The sequence below is a fragment of the Scyliorhinus canicula genome, chromosome 11 (genome assembly GCF_902713615.1).
Source record: "Scyliorhinus canicula chromosome 11, sScyCan1.1, whole genome shotgun sequence".
Classification (NCBI taxonomy): domain Eukaryota; kingdom Metazoa; phylum Chordata; class Chondrichthyes; order Carcharhiniformes; family Scyliorhinidae; genus Scyliorhinus; species Scyliorhinus canicula.
Window position 1 is genome coordinate 102,356,609 of NC_052156.1, and position 21,365 is coordinate 102,377,973.

The 21,365-nt window shown below is 50.2% G+C and overlaps 1 protein-coding gene across 1 annotated transcript in view; it reads left to right on the forward strand.

The window, feature by feature from the left end:
- The window catches only part of LOC119973231 (coiled-coil domain-containing protein 38-like), a 53,711-nt gene extending 44,722 nt beyond the window's left edge, over positions 1-8,989 (forward strand). Inside the window, exons 6-7 of the mRNA XM_038810911.1 lie at positions 5,921-6,017; positions 7,729-8,989. Coding sequence (XP_038666839.1) covers positions 5,921-6,017; positions 7,729-7,839 — 208 coding nt within the window. The 3' untranslated portion in view covers positions 7,840-8,989. The remainder of the gene's footprint in view (positions 1-5,920; positions 6,018-7,728) is intronic.
- Positions 8,990-21,365: the final 12,376 nt, after the last annotated feature.

Consider the following 21,365-nt stretch of genomic DNA (forward strand, 5'->3'; position numbering starts at 1 on the left):
CATATCCAACGGCCTCCCGTGATCCAGTGGTCTCCCCAGCAAGTAGTTATGCCTGTGCCAATTAGTACTCCTTTTGAAAAACATGTAACCTGGTGGGGACCCTTGGAGGTGAGCAGCCATGCTTGCTCACAGGCAATGAGCTTGGGGAACTGGGCTTGCTGTCCCTGTGCTCGTTGGGGGGGGGGGGGGGGGGGGGGGGGGGGGGTCAACTGGGGGATTGCAGCCCTGGGTGGAAGTTGGGGCTAGGGGGAGAATGGGGCTGGGGGGGGGGGGGGGGTGAGCTCTGCCTGGGCAGAATGGGGGGGCAAATGTGCGCAGGTCATCCATGCCATCCCTGGATCATGTGTTCTCGTTCCCACTGTCTGCCCACTGACCACCCATACCTACCACTGACCGCAGAGGCCTCTGGCCATGCGGCTGACCGCCATTACTGAGAGGGAATTTACAATCATGGTTAATTGTGCACTTCACACATCCCAAGTGGATCTCCGTGGATGGGAATGCCATGTAGCATGTGGGGCTCTGATACACCATCAATAACACACGACGAGTGATGAATGTGACTGAGGCTTTAATACACTGAGCAGCAAGCCTCCTGCCTCTGGACCCGAACTGGGTCCGGAGGCGGAGACTTGCCACCTTTACACAGAAGCCCGAGGGGAGGAGCCACAGGCGGAGCCAACCTTGACAAACCCAGGCATGCACAATACAATACAATACATATAATGCTATAACGTGGTTTACCACATTCACCCCCTGTTTAAAAAAGAGGTTCAAGGGGGTGAAGTGGTCTTAAAGGTCAAGTCTGTCGGGGGCCTTGACCTTCCGCCTTGATCGCCTCAGTCCCGGCTGTCGTGCGGGCGCCAGTGTCGAAACCTGCGCGTCCTGGAGCGTGTTGTCTTCTTCTTCACCCAGATGTTGAGTCGGCGAAAGGGGGGGGGGGGGGGGGGTGATGGTCGCCGGGGAGCCTGCAGGTGCCAAATCCCGAAGGGAGACCGTATCCTGCCGCTCATCCTGGAATGCCACGTAGGCATATTGTGGGTTTGCATAGAGGAGCAGGACCTTCTCGATGAGGGGGTCGGTTTTATGGCTCCTCGCATGCTGCCGGAGAAGAACGGGCCCTGGGACTGTCAGCCAGGACGGAAGCGAGACCCCGGAGGTGGATTTCCGAGGGAAGGCAAACATACGTTCATGAGGAGTCTTGTTGGTGGCTGTAGATAGGAGTGACCAGATGGAGTGGAGCGCATCAGAGAGGACCTCCTCCCACGCGGGAGACTGGGAGACTTCCCGACCATAGGGCCAGAAGGACGGCCTTCCAGACCGTTGCATTCTCCCTCTCCACCTGTCTGTTTCCCCCGGGGTTATAGCTGGTCATCCTGCTGGAGGCGATGCCTTTGCTGAGCAGGAACTGACGCAACTCGTCGCTTATAAAGGAGGAGCCCTGATCATGTGGATGTAGGCTGGGAACCCGAACAGGGTGAAAAGACTATGCTGGGCCTTGAAAACGGAGGTAGAGGTCATATCAGAGCAGGGGATGGCGAAGGGGAATCTTGAGTACTCGTCAACGATGTTGAGGAAGTACACATTACGGTCAGTGGAGGGGAGGGGGAGTTCCAGGAGGAGGCGCATGCGGTTGGGGTCGTGTAGGACTCTGTTCCACAACGTAGCCGCGGATGGCTAGGCGGGTTGTGCAGAAGCCGCATTTTTCTCTATTGTAGGTTAGGTTCGGGAGTTCAGCTGTGTGGAGGAAGCGCCGGAGGTTTTCGTCGTGGTCCTGCTGGTCATGGCCACAGATGGTGACATTATCCAAGTACGGGAACGTGGCCCGTAACCTGTACTGGTCAACCATTCGGTCCATTTCTCTTTGGAAGACCGAGACCCCGTTAGTGACGCCGAAGGGGACCCTGAGGAAGTGGTAACGGCGGCCATCTGCCTCGAAGGCAGTGTATAGGCAGTCCTCAGGGCGGATAGGGAGCTGGTACGCGGACTTCAAGTCGACTGTGGAGAATACTCGATACTGCACAATCTGATTGACCATGTCAGATATGGGGGGGAGGGGGTACGTATCGAGCTGCGTGTACCAGTTAATGGTCTGGCTGTAATCGGTGACCATCAGGTGCTTCTCCCCAGTCTTGACAACCACCACTTGGGGCTCTCCAGGAGCTATTACTAGCCTCAATGATCTCCTCTCGCAGGAGTCGCTCAACCTCCAACCTGATAAAAGGCCCTGTCCTGGGCACTGTGGCGTCTGCTTCTGGTAGCGACGGGCTTACAGTCCAGGGTGAGGTTTGCGAAGAGTGTCGCGAGTCTACAGATGGTGAGGGGGTGGCAGGGGTCCGCCGAATTTTAAGGTAAGGCTCTGGAGATGGCACTGGAAGTCGAGCCCCAGTAATAGGGCAGTGCAGAGATGGGGGAGGACGTAGAACTTAAAGTTGGTGTACTCTACGCCTTGTACAGTAACGGCCGCGACACAGTACCCCCAGGTTTCTACTGCGTGAGATCCGGAAGCCAGAAGGATTTTCTATGTCGCGGGTAGGATTCGGAGGGAGCAGCGCGTTACCGTATCTGGCTGTATGTAGCTGTCTGTGTTCCCGGAGTCGAAAAGGCAGGCCGTCTCGTGCCCGTTGATTCGGACGGTCATTGTGGACTTCACGAGGTGGTACGGCCGGGACTGGTTGAGCGTAATGGAGGCGAGCTTCGGAAGGTGGTCGATAGGCCGGTTGGAGTTAGCGGCAGCCAGCGACGGTCGGGCGAGCTGGGCTCCCGGGAGGCTGCGGTGTGGTCCCAAGATGGCGCCCCCCCGTCCCCCCCATGGGTTGCATGTGGCGGGTGAGGTGCAATATGGCGGCCCCCGTGGGTCGCACGTGTCGGCCGAAATTAAAGATGGCGGCGCCCACGGGACGCACATGCCAGGTGGCACGGCAACTGGGGGTGGCCCCGACAGGCAGCTAGGCCTAGAAGGTTTAAGGGGGGATCGGGCCAGGCAAGCTTTTGCAAAGTAATCCTTCTTCCCACAGCCGATACAAGTTGCGTTCCTGAGAGGGAATTGACAATCATGGTTAATTGTGCACTTCACACATCCCAAGTGGATCTCCGTGGATGGGAATGCCATGTAGCATGTGGGGCTTTGATACACCCTCAATAACACACGACGAGTGATGAACCTGACTGAGGCTTTAATACACTAAACAGCAAGCCTCCTGCCTCTGGACCCGAACTGAGTCCAGAGACGGAGACTTGCCACCCTTATACAGAAGCCTGAGAGGAGGAGCCATAGGTCGAGCCAGCCTGGACAATCCCAGGCATGCACAATATAATACATATAATGCAATAACGTGGTTTACCACAGGCTCATTGTCTAGCATCCCAATCACACCTTAATGCATGGACACTGCTTGAACACTGCGGGACGCAGCACCACAGACACAGCAGCTAACCTCCAAATGCCCAAGGGATGGGCGGGGTTTGGTTCAGTCTGTTCAGATGTCTGGAGTGGAGGGTGTGCGGTCCAGTAGGCAGGGCTTGTCGGGGGGAGGGAGGGGCGGAGCATATCTGGCGAGGATGGGGCATGGGATTATGGTCGGCCCACATCACGGAACAAAGAACCAGAGATGTCATACTGGTTGTGATGAGGTTTTTTTAATGTTTCTCATGCAAGTATACACCACTGCTCCACTCTGCCAACGGTGCCATCCCACTATCCATCCCTTTCCTCACCACCAGCCCCCTTCCCCCCACTCCTCTCCCTAACCAACCCCTCAGTGATCCTCAACGTGCTTGGCCTTCCTTGCTCCAGCACTAAGTCTAGCTGTATCTCCAGGATGCACATCAAAGGTGGAGGCAGCCAGCTGCTTACCACATCCCAAGGCCTTTGATGCCCCTGGCGGGCGTCCTCTGGGGGCTCTTGGGCCAGAAAGCCCCGGCGCACTTGACGTTGGCAAATGCACAGCTATTCCGATGCTGACTGTGAGACGCGACTTCGTCAGAGGGGTAGAACTCGGGGGAGCTGGTGTCTACCGTCGCCAGTCCATAGGATGGGTCCAGGTTGCCACCCTGTGTCTTCTCCTCTTATGGGGCCCTGGGGTTCACCCCCGAACAGAGGGGCTGCTGGAGCGAGCCACAGCTGCCCCTGTATCAACTGGCTCTGCCAGCCCTAGCGGCACCCCGATATCTGCCCAATCTCGTCAACAGTCTCAGTGATGCTCCTCAGCTATTGGGCCACGCTCTGCAGCGCCTCGACAATGCCCACCTGTGACTGGGACAAGCTCTGCAGCGCCTCAGCCATTCCCATCTGAGACCTGGACATGTCGCACAGTTCCTCAAAAAGATCCACCTGGAGGAACTGCACAGTGGCGCAGTGTTTGGCACTGTTACCTCACGGCACCAAGGGCCCCTGTTAAATCCTGGCCCCGGCAGTTGTGCACGGCCTTCTCCTTGTGGGGGGGTTGGGATACAAGTGTGTGAGGCGTGAGTTACTGCCAGGGACACAGTGCTGCCTACTCATGTTGGCCGCCCTGAGGAGGTTGTGCATTATTTCGGCACTGTGAATGCTGTTGCTCACAGCCCTCATGGCCTCTGTCACCGGCCCCAGGCACAGCGAATGGCAGCAGCTGGCAGCCTCTTTCCCAGGTCGGGTACAAGGTCATCTGCCGCTCCTCCACTGCGTCCAAAAGGGTCTCCGGCTCGGTATCCTCGGGGCAGCTCTCCTCGTGCCATCTTGTTGGCTGGGATGGTGTGTGTGGGGAGTGAAGTGTGTATATGCGGCTGCAGCGTGTCAACCTTTTGAGTATGAATCGCAAAACCGGCGAATCCGGCACCGTTTCCCATAAGAATCCATTGTGTTCCAAGTGGTGCCGGTCCTAACCCGGAGCGGAATCAGTCCAGGTATGACGCCAGATTTTCCGTTTTGAAAGTCCACGTATTCTGCATTGGCGTCAACACTTAGTCTCAGAAATGGAGAATCCTGCCCCATGTGCCTAGTTTCTGTTTATTCGTGGTATTATGAAGGATGGATTTGGCAACCTTGCCACAGAACACTATTCAGTTGTACCATGTGTATTACCTAGCCCTCTTGAAAACATTTGTGCAAATAAATGCAGGTTGGCCACAAGTCCTTTCATATCTTCAAGATGTCTCAAAGTGCTTTACAGCCAATGAAATACTTCTTTAAGTCTAGTCAGTGTTGTAATGTAAGAAATCTGAGAACAACAAGCTTCCACAAGAAGGAATGTGAAAGCCCTCAGTGCAGCCCTGGAGTTCAGGCAGGATTTTGAGCTCATATCGTGGTATGGTGGGACCTCAACACTACCATAGAGATTTGGGCAGCACGGTAGCATTGTGGATAGCACAATTGCTTAACAGCTCCAGGGTCCCAGGTTCGATTCCGGCTTGGGTCACTGTCTGTGCGGAGTCTGCACATCCTCCCCGTGTGCGTGGGTTTCCTCCGGGTGCTCCGGTTTCCTCCCACAGGTCAGAGGTGTGCAGGTTAGGTGGATTGACCATGATAAATTGCCCTTAGTGTCCAAAATTGCCCTTAGTGTTGGGTGGGTTACTGGGCTATGAAAATAGGGTGGAGGTATTAACCTTGGGTAGGGTGCTCTTTCCAGGAGACGGTGCAGACTCGATGGGCAGAATGGCCTCCTTCTGCACTGTAAATTCTATGAGTGGTATTACTGACTGGGCCATAGCCACAGTCACAATTTTGTGCCAGGATTCAAAGTTGAAAACATGTTCACCACTGTTTTCAGAACAGGCCAAGAGAAAACTGAATAACTGATTGTTGGTTCATCGGTGGTCACGTGTTCTCAGTTGTGTCCTGCGCTCATTCATTCTATTATTTTACTTGACTTAATTCTGGTCAACTGGAAGGTTTAGTTTTCCTCATGGTGGATTGTGCTAAGATGTTCTGTACTTTACTTAGGCTGCATGAAGCTGCGATGGCTCGGATGAAACTTCCTGCAAAAACTAAACGGAAACCTTTACTGGAACTGGCAGCACAAAGAGAACCAAACAGATTGGTATATATTTTTCAGATACAAATCGTTCTGTGGCGTGTGAGATGCTTTCATCTCCAAACTGAGCAGATTACCAGATTTCTTTAGTAATGAGGCTACAGGTTACGGAGAGTGTAAATGGACGTGTCCATCCTATAGCCAAAGGGTAACGGCAATCCTGAAACTCTAGCAACTCACCCCACCTTTCCTTACTTGTTGCCTTACTCTATTCGAGTTTATTGAGCCCTTGGTGTGTGCAAAAAGCTGCCCTTAACATTGGTGCCGCCTTGTTGGATAAATTCTGAATCAGAGATTTATTAATGCCAGCAACTCCAGCTATGCCATCAAAATAAATAGGAGACTACAATAATAATCTTTATTGTAACAATAGGCTTACATTGACACTGCAATGAAGTTACTGTCAAAAGCCCCTAGTCGCCAAATTCCAGCGCCTGTTCGGGTCCACGGAGGGAGAATTCAGAATGTCCAAATTACCGAACAGCACATCCCGGAGGAAACCCACGCAGACACGGGGAGAGCTGTGCTGACTCCGCACAGACAGTGACCCAAGCGGGAAGTAGAACCTGGGACCCTGGAGTTGTGACGTAACTGTGCTACTGTGCTGCCCGAAAGGAAAGTCACCGTAGTCCCAGAAGACCTTCTGAGTGGAGAGCTGATTGATGGTGACTTCTCCTGAGGATCACCACACTTCTGCTGAGGGGCAACGTTGAGAATAACCTTAGCTGGTATAGGAATTGAACCTGTGCTCTTGGCCTCGTTCTTCACAACCCAGCTGCCCAGCCAACTGAGCTTAACCCCCCCCCCCCCCCCCCCCCTGCCTCTCCCCTACCCATGCCTCTGCTAGGTCTTTGAAATAACGATCCAGTTAATACCATTCCAGGGTTGCTTTCCAAAAACCCTGCATTTTTTTCCTATTCAAGTATAATTTCAATCCCCTTTTGAAAGTTACTATTGAATTTGCTTCAACCACCCCTCCAGGCAATGTGTTCCAGAGCATAACTCACTGTGTAAAAAACACAATTCACTCTGCTCTGGTTCTTTTGCCAATTACCTTAAATCTGTGACCCTCTGATTACTGACCCTCCTGCCTGGGAATACTTTGTCTCATTTGCTCCATGGCTTTGAACACCTCTTCCCTTAACCTCTGCTCTCAGGAGAATGACTGTATTCCAGCTTCTCCAGTCTCTCAAACTAACAGAGGTTCCATGTAGAATCAGACAATGTTTGCAGCACAGAGGGAAGATCATTGTGTTCCTGCCAGTTCTTTGCAAGAGCAACTCAGCTCATTTCACACCCTCGCCCACACTACAATTTATTTTCAGGTGTTTATCAATTTCCTTCTGAAAGTCATGACTGAATCTGCCTCCCTTCACCACACTCCCAGCAGCGCAGTCCAGGTCTTAAGCATTCGCCCTGTAAAGATATTTTCCTCATGCCATAGTCATGTCAACCTTCCTGTCAATCAAAACAGTTTCTACTTTGTCTGTCTAGACCCTCATGATTTTGAATATCTCTATTAAATCTCCTCTTCGCCTTTTCTTTCCCAAGGACAACAACCCCAGCCTGATATCTTTACTAGTCTTTCATTCCTGTGACCATTCTTGTAAATCTTTTCTGCACACTCTCTAAAGCCTTCATGGTTCCAAAGTGTGATGCTTAGGGTAGTGCAGGGCTGAGACCTGGATGAATTTGTGAACTGCTTATTTTCCTACAGTTGGGTCGAAAGCTGATGTATCGCTCACAACCCGATAAAGATGAAAAGAAAGATTCAGCGGACAAAGAAGTTGAGGAGGAGGAAAATGACGAAAGCTTCTTTTTCACCTAAACACCAAGACTTGAAAATCATTGCACAGCAAACAGGTCTTTGTTGTGTATGCTGTGATTTGTTTTGTTGACATTTATCAGTTCATTGTTAATGTTGGTAGCAGAGATTTATCTGGAAAGTATGTGTATTAGCTCTGGTCTCACCTACTGCCTTTATATGCAGGCCACTCTAGGGCTGAAGGCACAGGACTCTGGGAGTTTACAGGATGCCTGGTCTTTTTTATTGTGTTCGGCACATTGCATAGTTATCATTGCATCAACTACTGCCCATTTTTATTGCAATGGGAACTAAAAGCAGTGTCCAATACGTGAGCCGCATACAGCTCACTGGGAATGCAACCATGCTTATTGCAATTTAGAATAAAATTAAATAATACTCTGTCATTGGGCAAGCAATCTCAATACAAGTTAGCCATTTCTTGATATTGTGAATACTTTAATTCTGGATTGCCCTTAATCTCCTGTAGTCAAAGGTTGATCTCTGATACACATTTGACAACAATCCCGGAGAAAAGTTCTAAGAACATATATAACATTGTAATTACCAAATGGAGAGCAGAGATTGGACACATGTATTGATCGTCGTTAGTGTTTTACTTCCTAGGTCATTGACTGAATAGTTGCGGATGTTTAAGTAAATATATACACGTGAAACACATTCACTTGTATTGTATGAGTATGTGTGTGTTTACTGCATGCAGCCAGAATGGTGTCAGCATATAACCACATGTGGCTAGCCATTGATTTCTACTGGACAATATTGGATTAAAAGAGCCTCTTATCAATTTACTGACACGGAAACATGAAATGGATTCAGAATATAATGTTGGACACACCTGGTGAAAGAGTGTTTTGATGATCCCCTCAATTGCACTGACATAGAAAATAGAAGCAGGAGGAGACCATTTGGCCCTTTGAGCCTGCTCCACCATTCAACGTGATCATGCTGATCCTCAATCTCACCACCATGGTCTCACTCTCCTCATACCATACTCCTTGATGCCTTTAGCATCTAGAAATCTTATCTATTTCCTTCTTAAATATATTAAATATATTCACTGACGTGGCCTGCACAGCCTTCCGCAGTAGACTTCCACAGGTTCACCACCCACCCAGTGCAGAAGTTTCTCCTCATCTTAATCCTAAATAACCTACCCTGTATCCTGAGACTGTGACCCCTTATTCTAGACCCTCACCCCCCCAGCCAGAGGAAACACATCCCTGCATCCAATCAGGGGCTGGTTTAGCTCACAAGGCTAAATCGCTGGCTTATAAAGCAGACCAAGCAGGCCAGCAGCACGGTTCGATTCCCGTACCAGCCTCCCCGGACAGGCGCCGGAATGTGGCGACTAGGGGCTTTTCACAGTAACTTCATTGAAGTCTACTCGTGACAATAAGCGATTTTCATTTTCATCTGTTTAATCCTGTCAGAATTTTATACATTTCAATTAGATCCCCTCTCATTCTTCTAAACTCCAGTGAATACAGGCTCAATCTCTCCTCATGCAACAATCCTGTCATCCCAGGAATCAGTCTTGCACTCCCTTTGTGGCAGGTACATCCTTTCTTCGATAAGGAGACCAAAACTGCACAAAATACTCCAGATGTGGCCTTACCAAGACCCTTCACAGTTATACTAAGACATCGTTGTTCCTATATCTCAGTCATCTTCCAATAATATTCAACATACCATTTGCCTTGTTAACTGCTTGCTGCACCTTCATGCTTGTTTTCAGTGATTGGACAAGGACACCCAGGTCCCTTTCTATCATCAGTTCAATAATACTCTGCCATTCTGTTTCTCCATCCCAAGTGCATAACTTCACACTTCTCAATGTTATGCTACATCAGCCATTTATTTACCCATTCGCTCAACTTGTCTAAATCACCTTGAAGCATCACCACTCACTTTGAAAAAGTCCCATTTATTCCTCCTGTTTCCTGTCTTGCTAACTGATTCACAGTTCATGCCAATATATTACCCCAATCCCACACACTTTACTTTTGCACACTAATCTCTTAAGTGACTTTATCAAATGTTTTTCGAAAATCCAAATACACCACATTCATTGATTCTCCCTTATCTATTCTAGTTATGTCCTCAAGAAACTCCAGTAGGTTTGTCAAATTTGATTTCCCTTTCAGAAATCCTTGTTGACTTTGTCTAATCCTGTTGATATTTTCAAAGTGTCCAGTATCACATCCTTTATAATAGACTTTAATGGTTCTGGGAAGGCAGAACTAAAGTAGTTGTTTAATTGCTCTGCCATTTCCTTGTTCTCTATAATAAATTCTCCCATTTAAGACTGGAAGGGACCTACATTTGTCTTCACTAATCTTTTTCTTTTTACATATTTAAAGAAGTGTTTACAACCTGTTTTTGGGCATGATTCAGCAGCCTCGTCGCATCCAACTTCGAGGCCGTTGAATCTCGCGAGACCGCGACACTCAAAACATCTTGTGAGATTCAACGGAATCTAGCGTCGCGATCTGGATCTCGCTGTCGCTGTAAGAGATCCAGACAGGCATATTTAAATGAACCATTAGGTTCATTCAAATACGTGCTTGCAAATTTCACCCGGGGCCTAGGATTCACCGGCTTCACCTGTGAGGCCTCAACCTAACGCCCTTTGGTACTGGTTCACAAAGTTGTGATGCAGTCATGATGGCACCTCGGAGCGTCTCATTGGGGAGTTCAGGCCCTAGGGTGGTCAGGGACTGGACAGGGTGGCACCTGTGCCAGGAAATGACTTAAATAGTGACGGGGAGTTCCTCACCGAGGCCAAAGAAATTGGCAAAGTACTGTTGAATAGCGGGGTCTTTCTCGGTGCTGCAGGCGCCAAGAAACACCCGATAAATGTGCCATTCAGCGGACTTAACTTGAGTCCACTGAATTACGCCTCTGTTCCTTACAAGTTTACTCTCATTCTCTATTTCCCCTCTTAATCAATCTCTTGGTCCTCCTTTGCAGAATTCTAAACGGCTCCCAATCCTCAGGCTTGCTACTTTTCCGAGCAACTTTAGATCTAATACTATCATTAATTTATTTTGTTAGCCATGGGTTGGTCACTTTTTCTGTTGCACTTTGATTTCAGAATTCTGTTTTCTTGCTATCCTTCGTGACTAATGTCCAAGTTTTGTTAAATATTTCACTCACCAATGAAAGGAATAGAACAATTTCCATTATCAGCAATGCTCAGATAAACACCAAAGAATTTGCTTTAACTCCACAGTAGATCACTCCTCATTAACTCCTCATCTATTTGCACTTTGTGCTGATTTACAGACAGCTTGGTGTCATGGACCATGGTTCCTCACAACAGAGAAAAAATACACGTATCTTCACAGGGTCCAAGTTCACATCCCGGTTCCTGCTGTGGCCCCAAACCTCAATGACGACAATTCAACAATTTAAATGGTTCAAAAATGCTTTGCGATGTCCATTTCACTTTATTACTTGGTCGTTGCCATAATAATTGGCAACGTATCAGAAATCATTTAATAAATAACACCATCTTAGTTTTTAATGTAATGATGAACAGTCAGTTCATTACAAGTGTTAAGACATATTCAATTTCTGCAAGTTCTTCTGAAGTGATCTGTTTTAACATGTTTTCATGTCATTGGGCAGATTGGGCAGCACGGTAGCATGGTGGTTAGCATAAATGCTTCACAGCTCCAGGGTCCCAGGTTCGATTCTCGGCTGGGTCACTGTCTGTGCGGAGTCTGCACATCCTCCCCGTGTGTGCGTGGGTTTCCTCCGGGTGCTCCGGTTTCCTCCCACAGTCCAAAGATGTGCGGGTTAGGTGGATTGGCCAGGCTAAATTGCAATTAGTGTCCTAAAAAATAAGGTTAATGAGGGTTGTTGGGTTACTGGGATAGGTATACGTGGGCTTGAGTAGGGTGATCATTGCTTGGCACAACATCGAGGGCTAAAGGGCCTGTTCTGTGCTGTACTGTTCTAATTCTAATTCTAATTAAATGACACTGTTTTAATCCAGTGCTGTTGAGTAGAAATCGCACGCACATGCATGCAGACACATGTGCACACTCACACACACAGTACAGGTAAATGTATTTCACATGTGTATATTTACTATTCTGCCAGTAACCCAGGAAAAAGACACTCCACATGATCAATAAATACTCATTCTCTTGAGGTCTGAGGTTGTAAAAATGCAAATTTGTTCTTGTTGACCTCATGTGCTACCTTGATATTTTGTCATCATATTATTGACTGTGGAGTTTGTCGAAAATTACAGTACAAAATTGTAAATTATACTGTAATGTTTGTATTCTAGTGTCAGTAGATGAAATTAATTCTGAAGTTTTTAAATTAAAAATAAAAAGCTGTTAAAAATACAGTGGTCTGTCTTTCTCAAAGTGAAGGTACACTTCGCTGGGAAAGTCAAGTAATCTTTAAATGTAAAGACTTTCTCTTTTACTTTCTGTAGTATGCAGGTAAAATAAGTCGTCAGGAAAGCTAACAGCTTATTGCTTGTTACGAGAGGAATTAAATACGGAGTAGGGAGGTTATGCTGCAGTTGTATAGGACACTGGTGAGACCACATCTGGAGTACTGTGTACAATATTGGTCTCCTTATTTAAGGATGTAAATATGTTAGAAGCAGTTGAGATACTGCACATAATGGTAAAAGGTGCAGGCCCACATGCAGTCAGCAGAATGACCTGTTGATTAAAATAATACCAGGAATGGTATTAAAATAATACCAGGAATGGGCAGTGTTAAATCTGTGATAAACAGAACACATAGACGATGGTAGAAATTTGTAATGACTTGGACCAGGCCTTTGAGATTGACCAATTATAATACGAGTTCTGTGATTAGTGGCCGATTCAGGGAACTTCTTCTTTGTATATAACAGCGAGGGTTAGATTCTCTGCATTCCCAGTGTAGATCGCAGACTCAATGCACCTGGTCGTACTGCTGTTGCTTTTGTTAATAAAAGGAATTATAGTGAAGGGACTTCTGTCTCCGTGGACTTATTACAGTGGCGACGAGGAAAACGTAACGACCCAAAAAGAACCTGCTTATTATCAGCCGCCACATATTGAGGGTAAGCCACTGACAGGCAAAATGCCTTTATTTGGGAAATTGGATTCTTTTGACCCTGAAGTGGAAGGCTGGGCCCAATACGTAGAGCAGATGAAGTACTTTTTCAGGGCGAACGATATAGTTCCAGATGAAAATCAACAGGTCATTCTGCTGACCGCGTGTGGGCCAGCAGCCTTTGCCATTATGCGCAGTCACACTTTTCCGGAGGCACCGGACACGAAAACTTTCCAGGGATTGACGGACTTAGTAAAAGCCACCTCTTTTTTAAAATACATTTTGAGTACCCAATTCATTTTTTCCAATTATGGGGTAATTTAGTGTGGCCAGTCCACCTACCCTGCACATCTTTGGGTTGTGGGGGCGAAACCCACGCAATCATGGGGAGAATGTGAAAACTCCATGTGGACAGTGGCCCAGAGCCAGGATCGAACCTGGGACCTCGGCGTCGTGAGGCGGCAGTGCTAACCACTGTGCTGCCCCTCTAAGCCACCTCTGATCCTCCAAATGTACCTGTTTTATTCAGCATTCCGAGACACGGGGGAGTCAGTCACTAATTTTGTCACAAGATTAAGATGATTGGCAGAGGCTTGCGAATTTGGCCTGATGCTAAATGAGGTGCTCTGAGACCAGTTGGTGTGCGGAATAAATAATTTAGCAATACAAAAATGTCTTAGCAGAGGCTGAACTGGATTGCAAGCAAGCTGGCTTTGTCCTTAGAAAAAGCGACGAGCGGAACACGAGTTACAGGGTACTCCGATGGAGGTAGATGCCCATACCAGTGCAACTGAGTTAAGGGACTACCACTGGGGGATAGGCAACTGCATAGCCATCCTCAGGAACGATTCAGATACTAAGGAACCCAGGCCCACTCGCAGAACTGCTCCCAAGCAAGGGAAAATTAGGACAGACAGACGGCAGCCCCGGCAGCCTTCTGCCCAGCAAGATATTGTAATTGTTGCCAGAGTTCGGAGCCAGATAGGAGGAATAGAAGCCCAAAACCAACATTTCGGAGAAGGACATGTAGGCCGGGTATAGAAGAATGCACATCCTAGAAGCCCCACCAACATCCAACAAGGAATAGAAATTGTGTAACGATGGTTAAATCAAAACCCATTAAATTAACCATAAGGCTGAGCAGACGTCCAGCATTAATGGAGGTCGACATGGGGGCATCCGTATCAGTGATAGGAGAAACAGTATTTAATAAAATTTGCACTGGACTCCAACCCTCATCCCTTTTTTTTTTAAATAATTTTTATTGAATTTTTCAAAATACAAACATTTTAACCCCCCCTACATTTACATTTAAATTATAACAAAACAAAGTCAAACCCCCCTACTTAACAAGAAAAAGAAAAAAAAAAAAAATCCCCCCCCCCCCTACCCGCGCGTCCCCCCCCCCCCCCCCCCGCCGGCGAACCGACAGTCAGACCAACTTATCATTTCTAGCAGCGTCCTCGGGCAGGCCTTGCCCGTGCCACCGCCGCTACCGTACTTCCTTCGTCGTTGTCCCCCCTCCCCCCCCCCCCTCCCCCCCTCCCGCCCTCCCCTCCCCTCCCGGATTGCTGCTGTCATGGCCTCAGTTCTATCTCTGATCCAAGAGGTCTAGGAAGGGTTGCCATCGCCTGGAAAACCCCTGCACCGACCCTCTCAGGGCGAATTTGATCCTTTCCAATTGGATGAAGTTTGCCATGTCGTTTAACCAGGTGTTAACACTCGGAGGCCTTTCGTCCCTCCACTGAATCAGGATCCTCCTCCGAGCCACCAAGGACGCAAAGGCTAATATTCCAGCCTCCCTCGCCTCCTGTACCCCCGGTTCCACCCCAACCCCGAAGATCGCAAGTCCCCATCCTGGCTTGACCCTGGACCCCACCACTCTCGACACCGTCCCTGCCACCCCCTTCCAGAACTCCTCCAGTGCCGGACATGCCCAAAACATATGTGCATGATTCGCAGGGCTTCCCGAACATCTAATACACCTGTCTTCACCCCCGAAAAACCGACTCATCCTTGTCCCCGTCATGTGGGCTCTATGCAGTACCTTAAATTGAATGAGACTTAGTCTCGCACATGACGACGACGAGTTGACCCTCTCCAGGGCGTCTGCCCATGTCCCGTCCTCTATCTGTTCCCCCAGCTCTAACTCCCACTTATCTTTCAGCTCCTCTACTGGTACCTCCTCCACCTCCTGCATAATCTTATAGATGTCCGAGATCTTCCCCTCCCCGACCCAGACCCCTGATAGCACCCTATCACTCACCCCCCTGTCGGGGAGCGCGGGGAACCCCGCTACCTGTCGTCTGGCAAATGCCTTCACTTGGAGGTACCTGAACGTGTTCCCCGGGGGGAGCCCAAATTTCTCCTCCAGCTCTCCCAGGCTCGCAAACCTCCCCTCTATAAACAAGTCCCTCAGTTGTCTAATACCCGCCCTCTGCCAGCTCTGGAATCCCCCTCCTGTGTTTCCCGGCGCAAATCTGTGGTTCCCTCTTAGTGGTGCCCCTATCAGACCTCCCACTTCCCCCCTGTGTCGCCTCCACTGCCCCCAGATCTTGAGGGTGGCCGCCACCACCGGGCTCGTGGTATACCTCGTGGGAGGGAGCGGCCATGGTGCCGTTACCAGTGCCCCTAAGCTTATGTTGCCGCAGGACGCCCTCTCCATGTGCTTCCAGGCTGCCCCCTCCCCTTCCATCATCCACTTTCGTACCATCGATGTATTTGCCGCCCAGTAATATCCTGAAAGGTTGGGTAACGCCAGCCCTCCACTATCCCTACTCCGCTCCAAAAAGACCCTTCTAACTCTCGGGGTGCCATGTGCCCACACATACCCCATGATACTACTCGTTACCTTCTTGAAAAAGGCCCTGGGGAGGAAGATGGGCAGACACTGGAACAAAAACAAGAACCTCGGGAGGACCGTCATTTTAACTGACTGCACCCTCCCTGCCAGCGACAGCGGCACCATGTCCCACCTCTTAAACTCCTCCTCCATCTGCTCCACCAGTCTGGAAAAGTTCAACTTGTGTAGGGTCCCCCAGTTCTTTGCCACCTGCACCCCCAAATACCTAAAACTTTTAACTGCTCTTTTGAAGGGGAGCCTCCCAATTCCCTCCCCTTGGTCTCCCGGGTGTATTACAAAGACCTCACTTTTCCCCAGATTTAATTTATATCCCGAAAAGTCCCCGAACTCCGCTAGTATCCCCATTACCTCCGGCATTCCCCCCTCCGGGTCTGCCACATACAACAACAAATCATCCGCATAGAGCGAGACCCGATGTTCCTCCCCTCCCCTTGTCAGTCCTCTCCACCCCCCTGAACCCCTCAGTGCCATCGCCAACGGCTCAATCGCTAATGCAAAGAGTAAGGGAGATAGGGGACATCCCTGCCTAGTACCTCGATGGAGCCCAAAATATTCTGACCTCCTCCCGTTTGTTACCACACTTGCCATCGGAGCTGAATAGAGCAGTTTTACCCACTTGATAAATCCCTCCCCAAACCCAAACCTTTCCAACGTCTCCCACAAGTATTCCCACTCCACCCTGTCAAATGCCTTCTCCGCGTCCAGCGCTACCACTATCTCCGCCTCCCCTTCCACTGCTGGCATCATAATCACATTTAACAATCTCCGGACATTTGTGTTAAGTTGGCGTCCCTTCACGAACCCCGTCTGGTCTTCATGGACTACCCCTGGCACACAGTCCTCTATCCTGGTTGCCAGGACCTTTGCTAACAGCTTGGCATCTACATTTAAGAGGGAGATAGGCCTGTAGGACCCGCACTGGACCGGGTCCTTGTCCCGCTTCAAAATCAAGGAGATCAGGGCCTGCGACATTGTTGGAGGCAGAACCCCCCCCTCGCGCGCCTCATTGAAGGCTCGCACCAGCACTGGACCCACCAAGTCCACAAATTTCCTGTAAAACTCCACCGGGAACCCATCCGGCCCCGGCGCCTTCCCCGCCTGCATCTGGCCTATCCCTTTAATTAGCTCCTGCAGCTCTATCGGCGCCCCCAACCCTTCCACCAGCTCCTCCTGTACCTTTGGGAACCCCAATTTGTCGAGAAAGTTCTTCATTCCCCCTCTCCTCTTCGGCGGTTCAGACCTATACAATTCCCTATAGAAGTCCCTAAAGACCCTATTCACCTCTTGCCCCTTCTGCACTACATCCCCACCCCTCTCTCTCACTCCCCCAATCTCTCTGGCTGCATCTCGCTTACGAAGCTGGTGTGCCAGCATCCTGCTCGCCTTTTCCCCGTACTCATACGCCGCACCCTGCGCCCTTCTCCACTGCATTTCCGCCTTCCTAGTGGTCAGTAGGTCGAACCTGGCCTGCAAGCTACGCCGCTCCCTTAATAGCCCCTCCTCTGGCGCCGCCGCATATTTCCTATCTACTTCTAGGAGCTCCCCCACCAGCCTCTCCCTTTCCTGCCTCTCCTTCCTCTCTCTGTGTGCCCTTATGGAGATCAGCTCTCCTCTAATCACTGCTTTCAAGGCCTCCCAGACCGTCCCCACCTGCACCTCACCTGTGTCATTCGTACCCAGATAGTTCTCAATGCCCGTTCTCACCCTTCTGCACACCTCTTCGTCCGCCAACAGCCCTACATCCAGGCGCCACAACGGGCGTTGGTCCCGCGCCTCCCCCATGTCCACGTCCACCCAATGTGGTGCATGGTCCGATATCGCAATGGCCGAGTACTCCGTGTCCTGCACTCTCGGTATCAGCCCCCTGTTCAATACGAAAAAATCGATCCTAGAGTACACTCTGTGGACGTGGGAGAAAAAAGAATACTCCCTCGCCCTAGGCCTACCAAATCTCCATGGGTCTACCCCTCCCATCTGCTCCATGAACCCCCTTAACACCTCTGCCGCTGCCGGCCTCCTATTCGTCCTGGAACTCGATCTATCCAGCCCAGGGTCTAACACCGTATTAAAGTCCCCTCCCATGATCAGGCCCCCTGCCTCCAGTCCCGGGATGAGGCCCAGCAGGCGCCTCATAAAACCCGCGTCGTCCCAGTTCGGGGCATACACATTTACCAGTACCACACTCTCTCCCTGCAGCCTACCCCTCACCATCACGTACCTGCCCTCCTTGTCTGCCACCACCTCTGCCGCCACAAACGACACTCTCTTTCCCACCAAAATCGCCACCACCCCGGTTCTTGATATCCAAGCCTGAGTGGAACACCTGTCCCACCCACCCCCTTCTCAGGCGGACCTGATCTGCTACCCTCAAATGAGTCTCCTGCAGCATTGCTACATCAGCCTTCAGTCCCTTCAGGTGTGAGAAGACCCTTGATCTTTTGACCGGCCCATTCAGCCCCCTTACGTTCCTACTCCCTGTCGATTAGCCATGTCTTGTCCCTTGCTCGCCCCGGGTCATCCCTTCTTTTCTGACCCCGCTTCCCATAGCGATGGCCCCCCCCCCCCCACCCCCCCCGGCTCTCCCCTTCTCGTCCCTGGTCTTTCTAGCAGCAACCCGGTGTCCCCCCCCAGTCCCCCCCCCCTTCCCCCCCCCCCAGTCCCCCCCCCCCCTCCCCCCCCCCCCCCCCCCCCTGGCTAGGACCCCTCCTAGCCGCAATGTACCCCACATCGTACTCCCGAGAGTCAGCTGGTCTCCGCTGACCCGGCTGCTCCTGCCACATTCCGACTCCTCCCGGTTCACCCCATCTGCGCCCGTGAAAGATCCCCTTAAAACCCCCGAGAAAGACCCGCATAATCAACCCGCTCCCCCCGTCCCGTCTCCCCAACTTAACGATATAAATACAAATACCCAATGGCAACTAAATACATAAATACTTAACTACATACTTAAATAACAAAATAATTAACTAACTATCAACTAACAGTGTGCCCAACCATCACCCTACATCAAACAGTATAAATAACCGCAGATAACCATAACCCGAAAAGAAAAAAAAGAACAAAAAACCCCCCCAAGCACCCAAAGAAAAAGGGTAAGAGGGGTAAATAACTAAGGGAAATTGGAAACGGGAAAAAAACACCCCATAAGAAGCCAACGACCCACAATAGAGATTTCAACAGTACAAATATACAGAAACACCCAACAACTCGAAACCTTCAAAATATTCAGAAAAGTCAACCGTTCGAGAAAAAACACCCCAAACACTCCACGAAACTGTTACCCAGTTCCGACCTGGCCTGAAAAAGAAAAGGGCCACTTGCACAATCAAGAGTCCCCCGGCGGCTACGACCGCCGGTGCTCCCAGGTTTTAGTTCGTGTCCAACTTTTCCTCTTGTACAAAGGTCCAGGCCTCCTCTGGGGACTCGAAATAATGATGTTGGTCCTTGTAGGTGACCCACAAGCGCGCCGGTTGCAACATTCCAAATTTGATCTTTTCGCGTGTAGCACCGCCTTTGTCCGGTTGTACCGGGCCCGCCGCTTTGCCACCTCCGCACTCCAGTCCTGGTACACCCTTACCGTCGAGTTCTGCCACTTGCTGCTTTTCTCCCTTTTAGCCCACCTCAGGACTTTCTCTCGATCACTTAGCCGCTGGAACCGCACCAGCACCGCCCTCGGGGGCTCGTTTGCCCTAGGCCTCCTGGCCATGACCCGGTATGCCTCTTCCAATTCCAGGGGCGCCGGACCGGCCCCTTCCCCCATCAGGGAGCTCAACATCTCCGCCACATATCCCGGGAGATCCGACCCCTCCAGGCCTTCTTCCAGGCCCAGGATCCTCAAATTTTTCCTCCTCATCCGAGTGTCCAGCTCCTCGAAGCGGCTCTGCCACTTCATGTGGAGTGCCTCGTGCACCTCCACCTTTGCCCCGATGACTGTGGCCTCCTCCTCCCTCGCGGCCATCTCCTGCTGCAGATCTTTAATCGACGCCTCTTGGATCGCCTGGGCTCCCACCAACCTGGTGGCCGTCGCGTTCATGGACTCTAAGAGTTCCACTTTCATCTCCGTGAAAAAACGGAGGAGAGCAGCCTGCTGCTCCTCCGCCCATTTCTTCCACTCCTCCGGTGCACCGCCGGCCGCCATTTTGATTTTCTTCCCCCGCTTTTTTTGGGGAGCTGCTGCCGTTTTTCTTGCCGCTCCACTCCGGGTACCGACCATAAAATCGGTCTAGTTCTCCTCAGGGGACCTTCCCCCACCGGGATTCGTTTTTTCAGCGCCGTTGGGGCCCTCCAATTGGCCCAAAAACACCTTTGTTGCAGGAGCTTCCAAATGTGCGGCTTAGCTAGTCATAGCCGCAACCGGAAGTCCAACCCTCATCCCTAACCAGGACCTCGGCAAAATTGAGGACGTACACAGGGGAACCTGTGCCAACATAGTGTTGGGCACAACACGTGTACCTGTGGCTTAAGGAGAGCAACTGGTTAGGCTGCCTTTAATGGTCGTGGATGGTTTGGGACTGAGCTTATTGGGACAAAACTGGCTAAAAGTGATCCAGCTGGATTGGGTAAACATTTTCCAGCTGGAAAATGGTCGCCTGAGCAAAGTCCTGTGCAGATACCCATAATAAAGGGAACAAAGGCGACATTACACATAGATCCAGAGGCAGTCCCAAAATTCTACAAGGTCCAACCTGTACCCTTCGCATTAACAGAGAAATTTGATACTGAAACCAAGAGATTGGAGCGTGGAGTAATAATAAAACCGGTTCAGTTTGCAGAATGGGTGGCACACGTGGTGCCCATTCTTAAGCCGGATAGCTCGGTCCACCTTTGTGGAGACTTTAAACAGACGATTAATCGCTACTCACAACTGGACAAATACTCAATTTCCCGGATTGAGGATTTATATGCAAAGCTGGTAGGTGGACTCTTATTCTCAAAGCGCACATGAGCCACGCCTATCTACAGCTGAAACTGGACGAAGAGTCACAAAACTTCTCAACGATCAGCACACTGAATGACCTTTTCCAGTACCCAAGAGTACCCTTCTGGGTATCGTCAGCTTGTGCGATATTCCAGAGGACAATGGAGAATATATTACAAGGATTACCACAGGTCGCGATTTCCGTGGACGACGTCTTCAGAACAGAAAACACAAGGGCAGAATACCTGCAAAACCTGGAGGAAGTCCTTAGGAGGTTTCCAGCAGCAGGCCTGCGCCTAAAGAGGGAGAAATGTGTTTTTCTAACACCTCAAGTAACTTAGGGCAGCACGGTGGCCTAGTGGTTAGCACAACCGCCTCACGGCGCTGAGGTCCCAGGTTCGATCCCGGCTCTGGGTCACTGTCCGTGTGGAGTTTGCACGGTCTCCCCGTGTCTGCGTGGGTTTCGCCCCCACAACCCAAAAATGTGCAAAGTAGGTGGATTGGCCACGCTAAATTGCCCCTTAATTGGAAAAAAATAATTGGCTAATCTAAATTTATTTTTAAAAAGTAACTTATCTGGGGTTGACAAGTCACCCTTTGGAGGATCGGGTGAGGGTGATAAAAAATGCCCCGGCCCCTCACCACAATCCAGGAGTTAAGATCTTCTTTAGGACT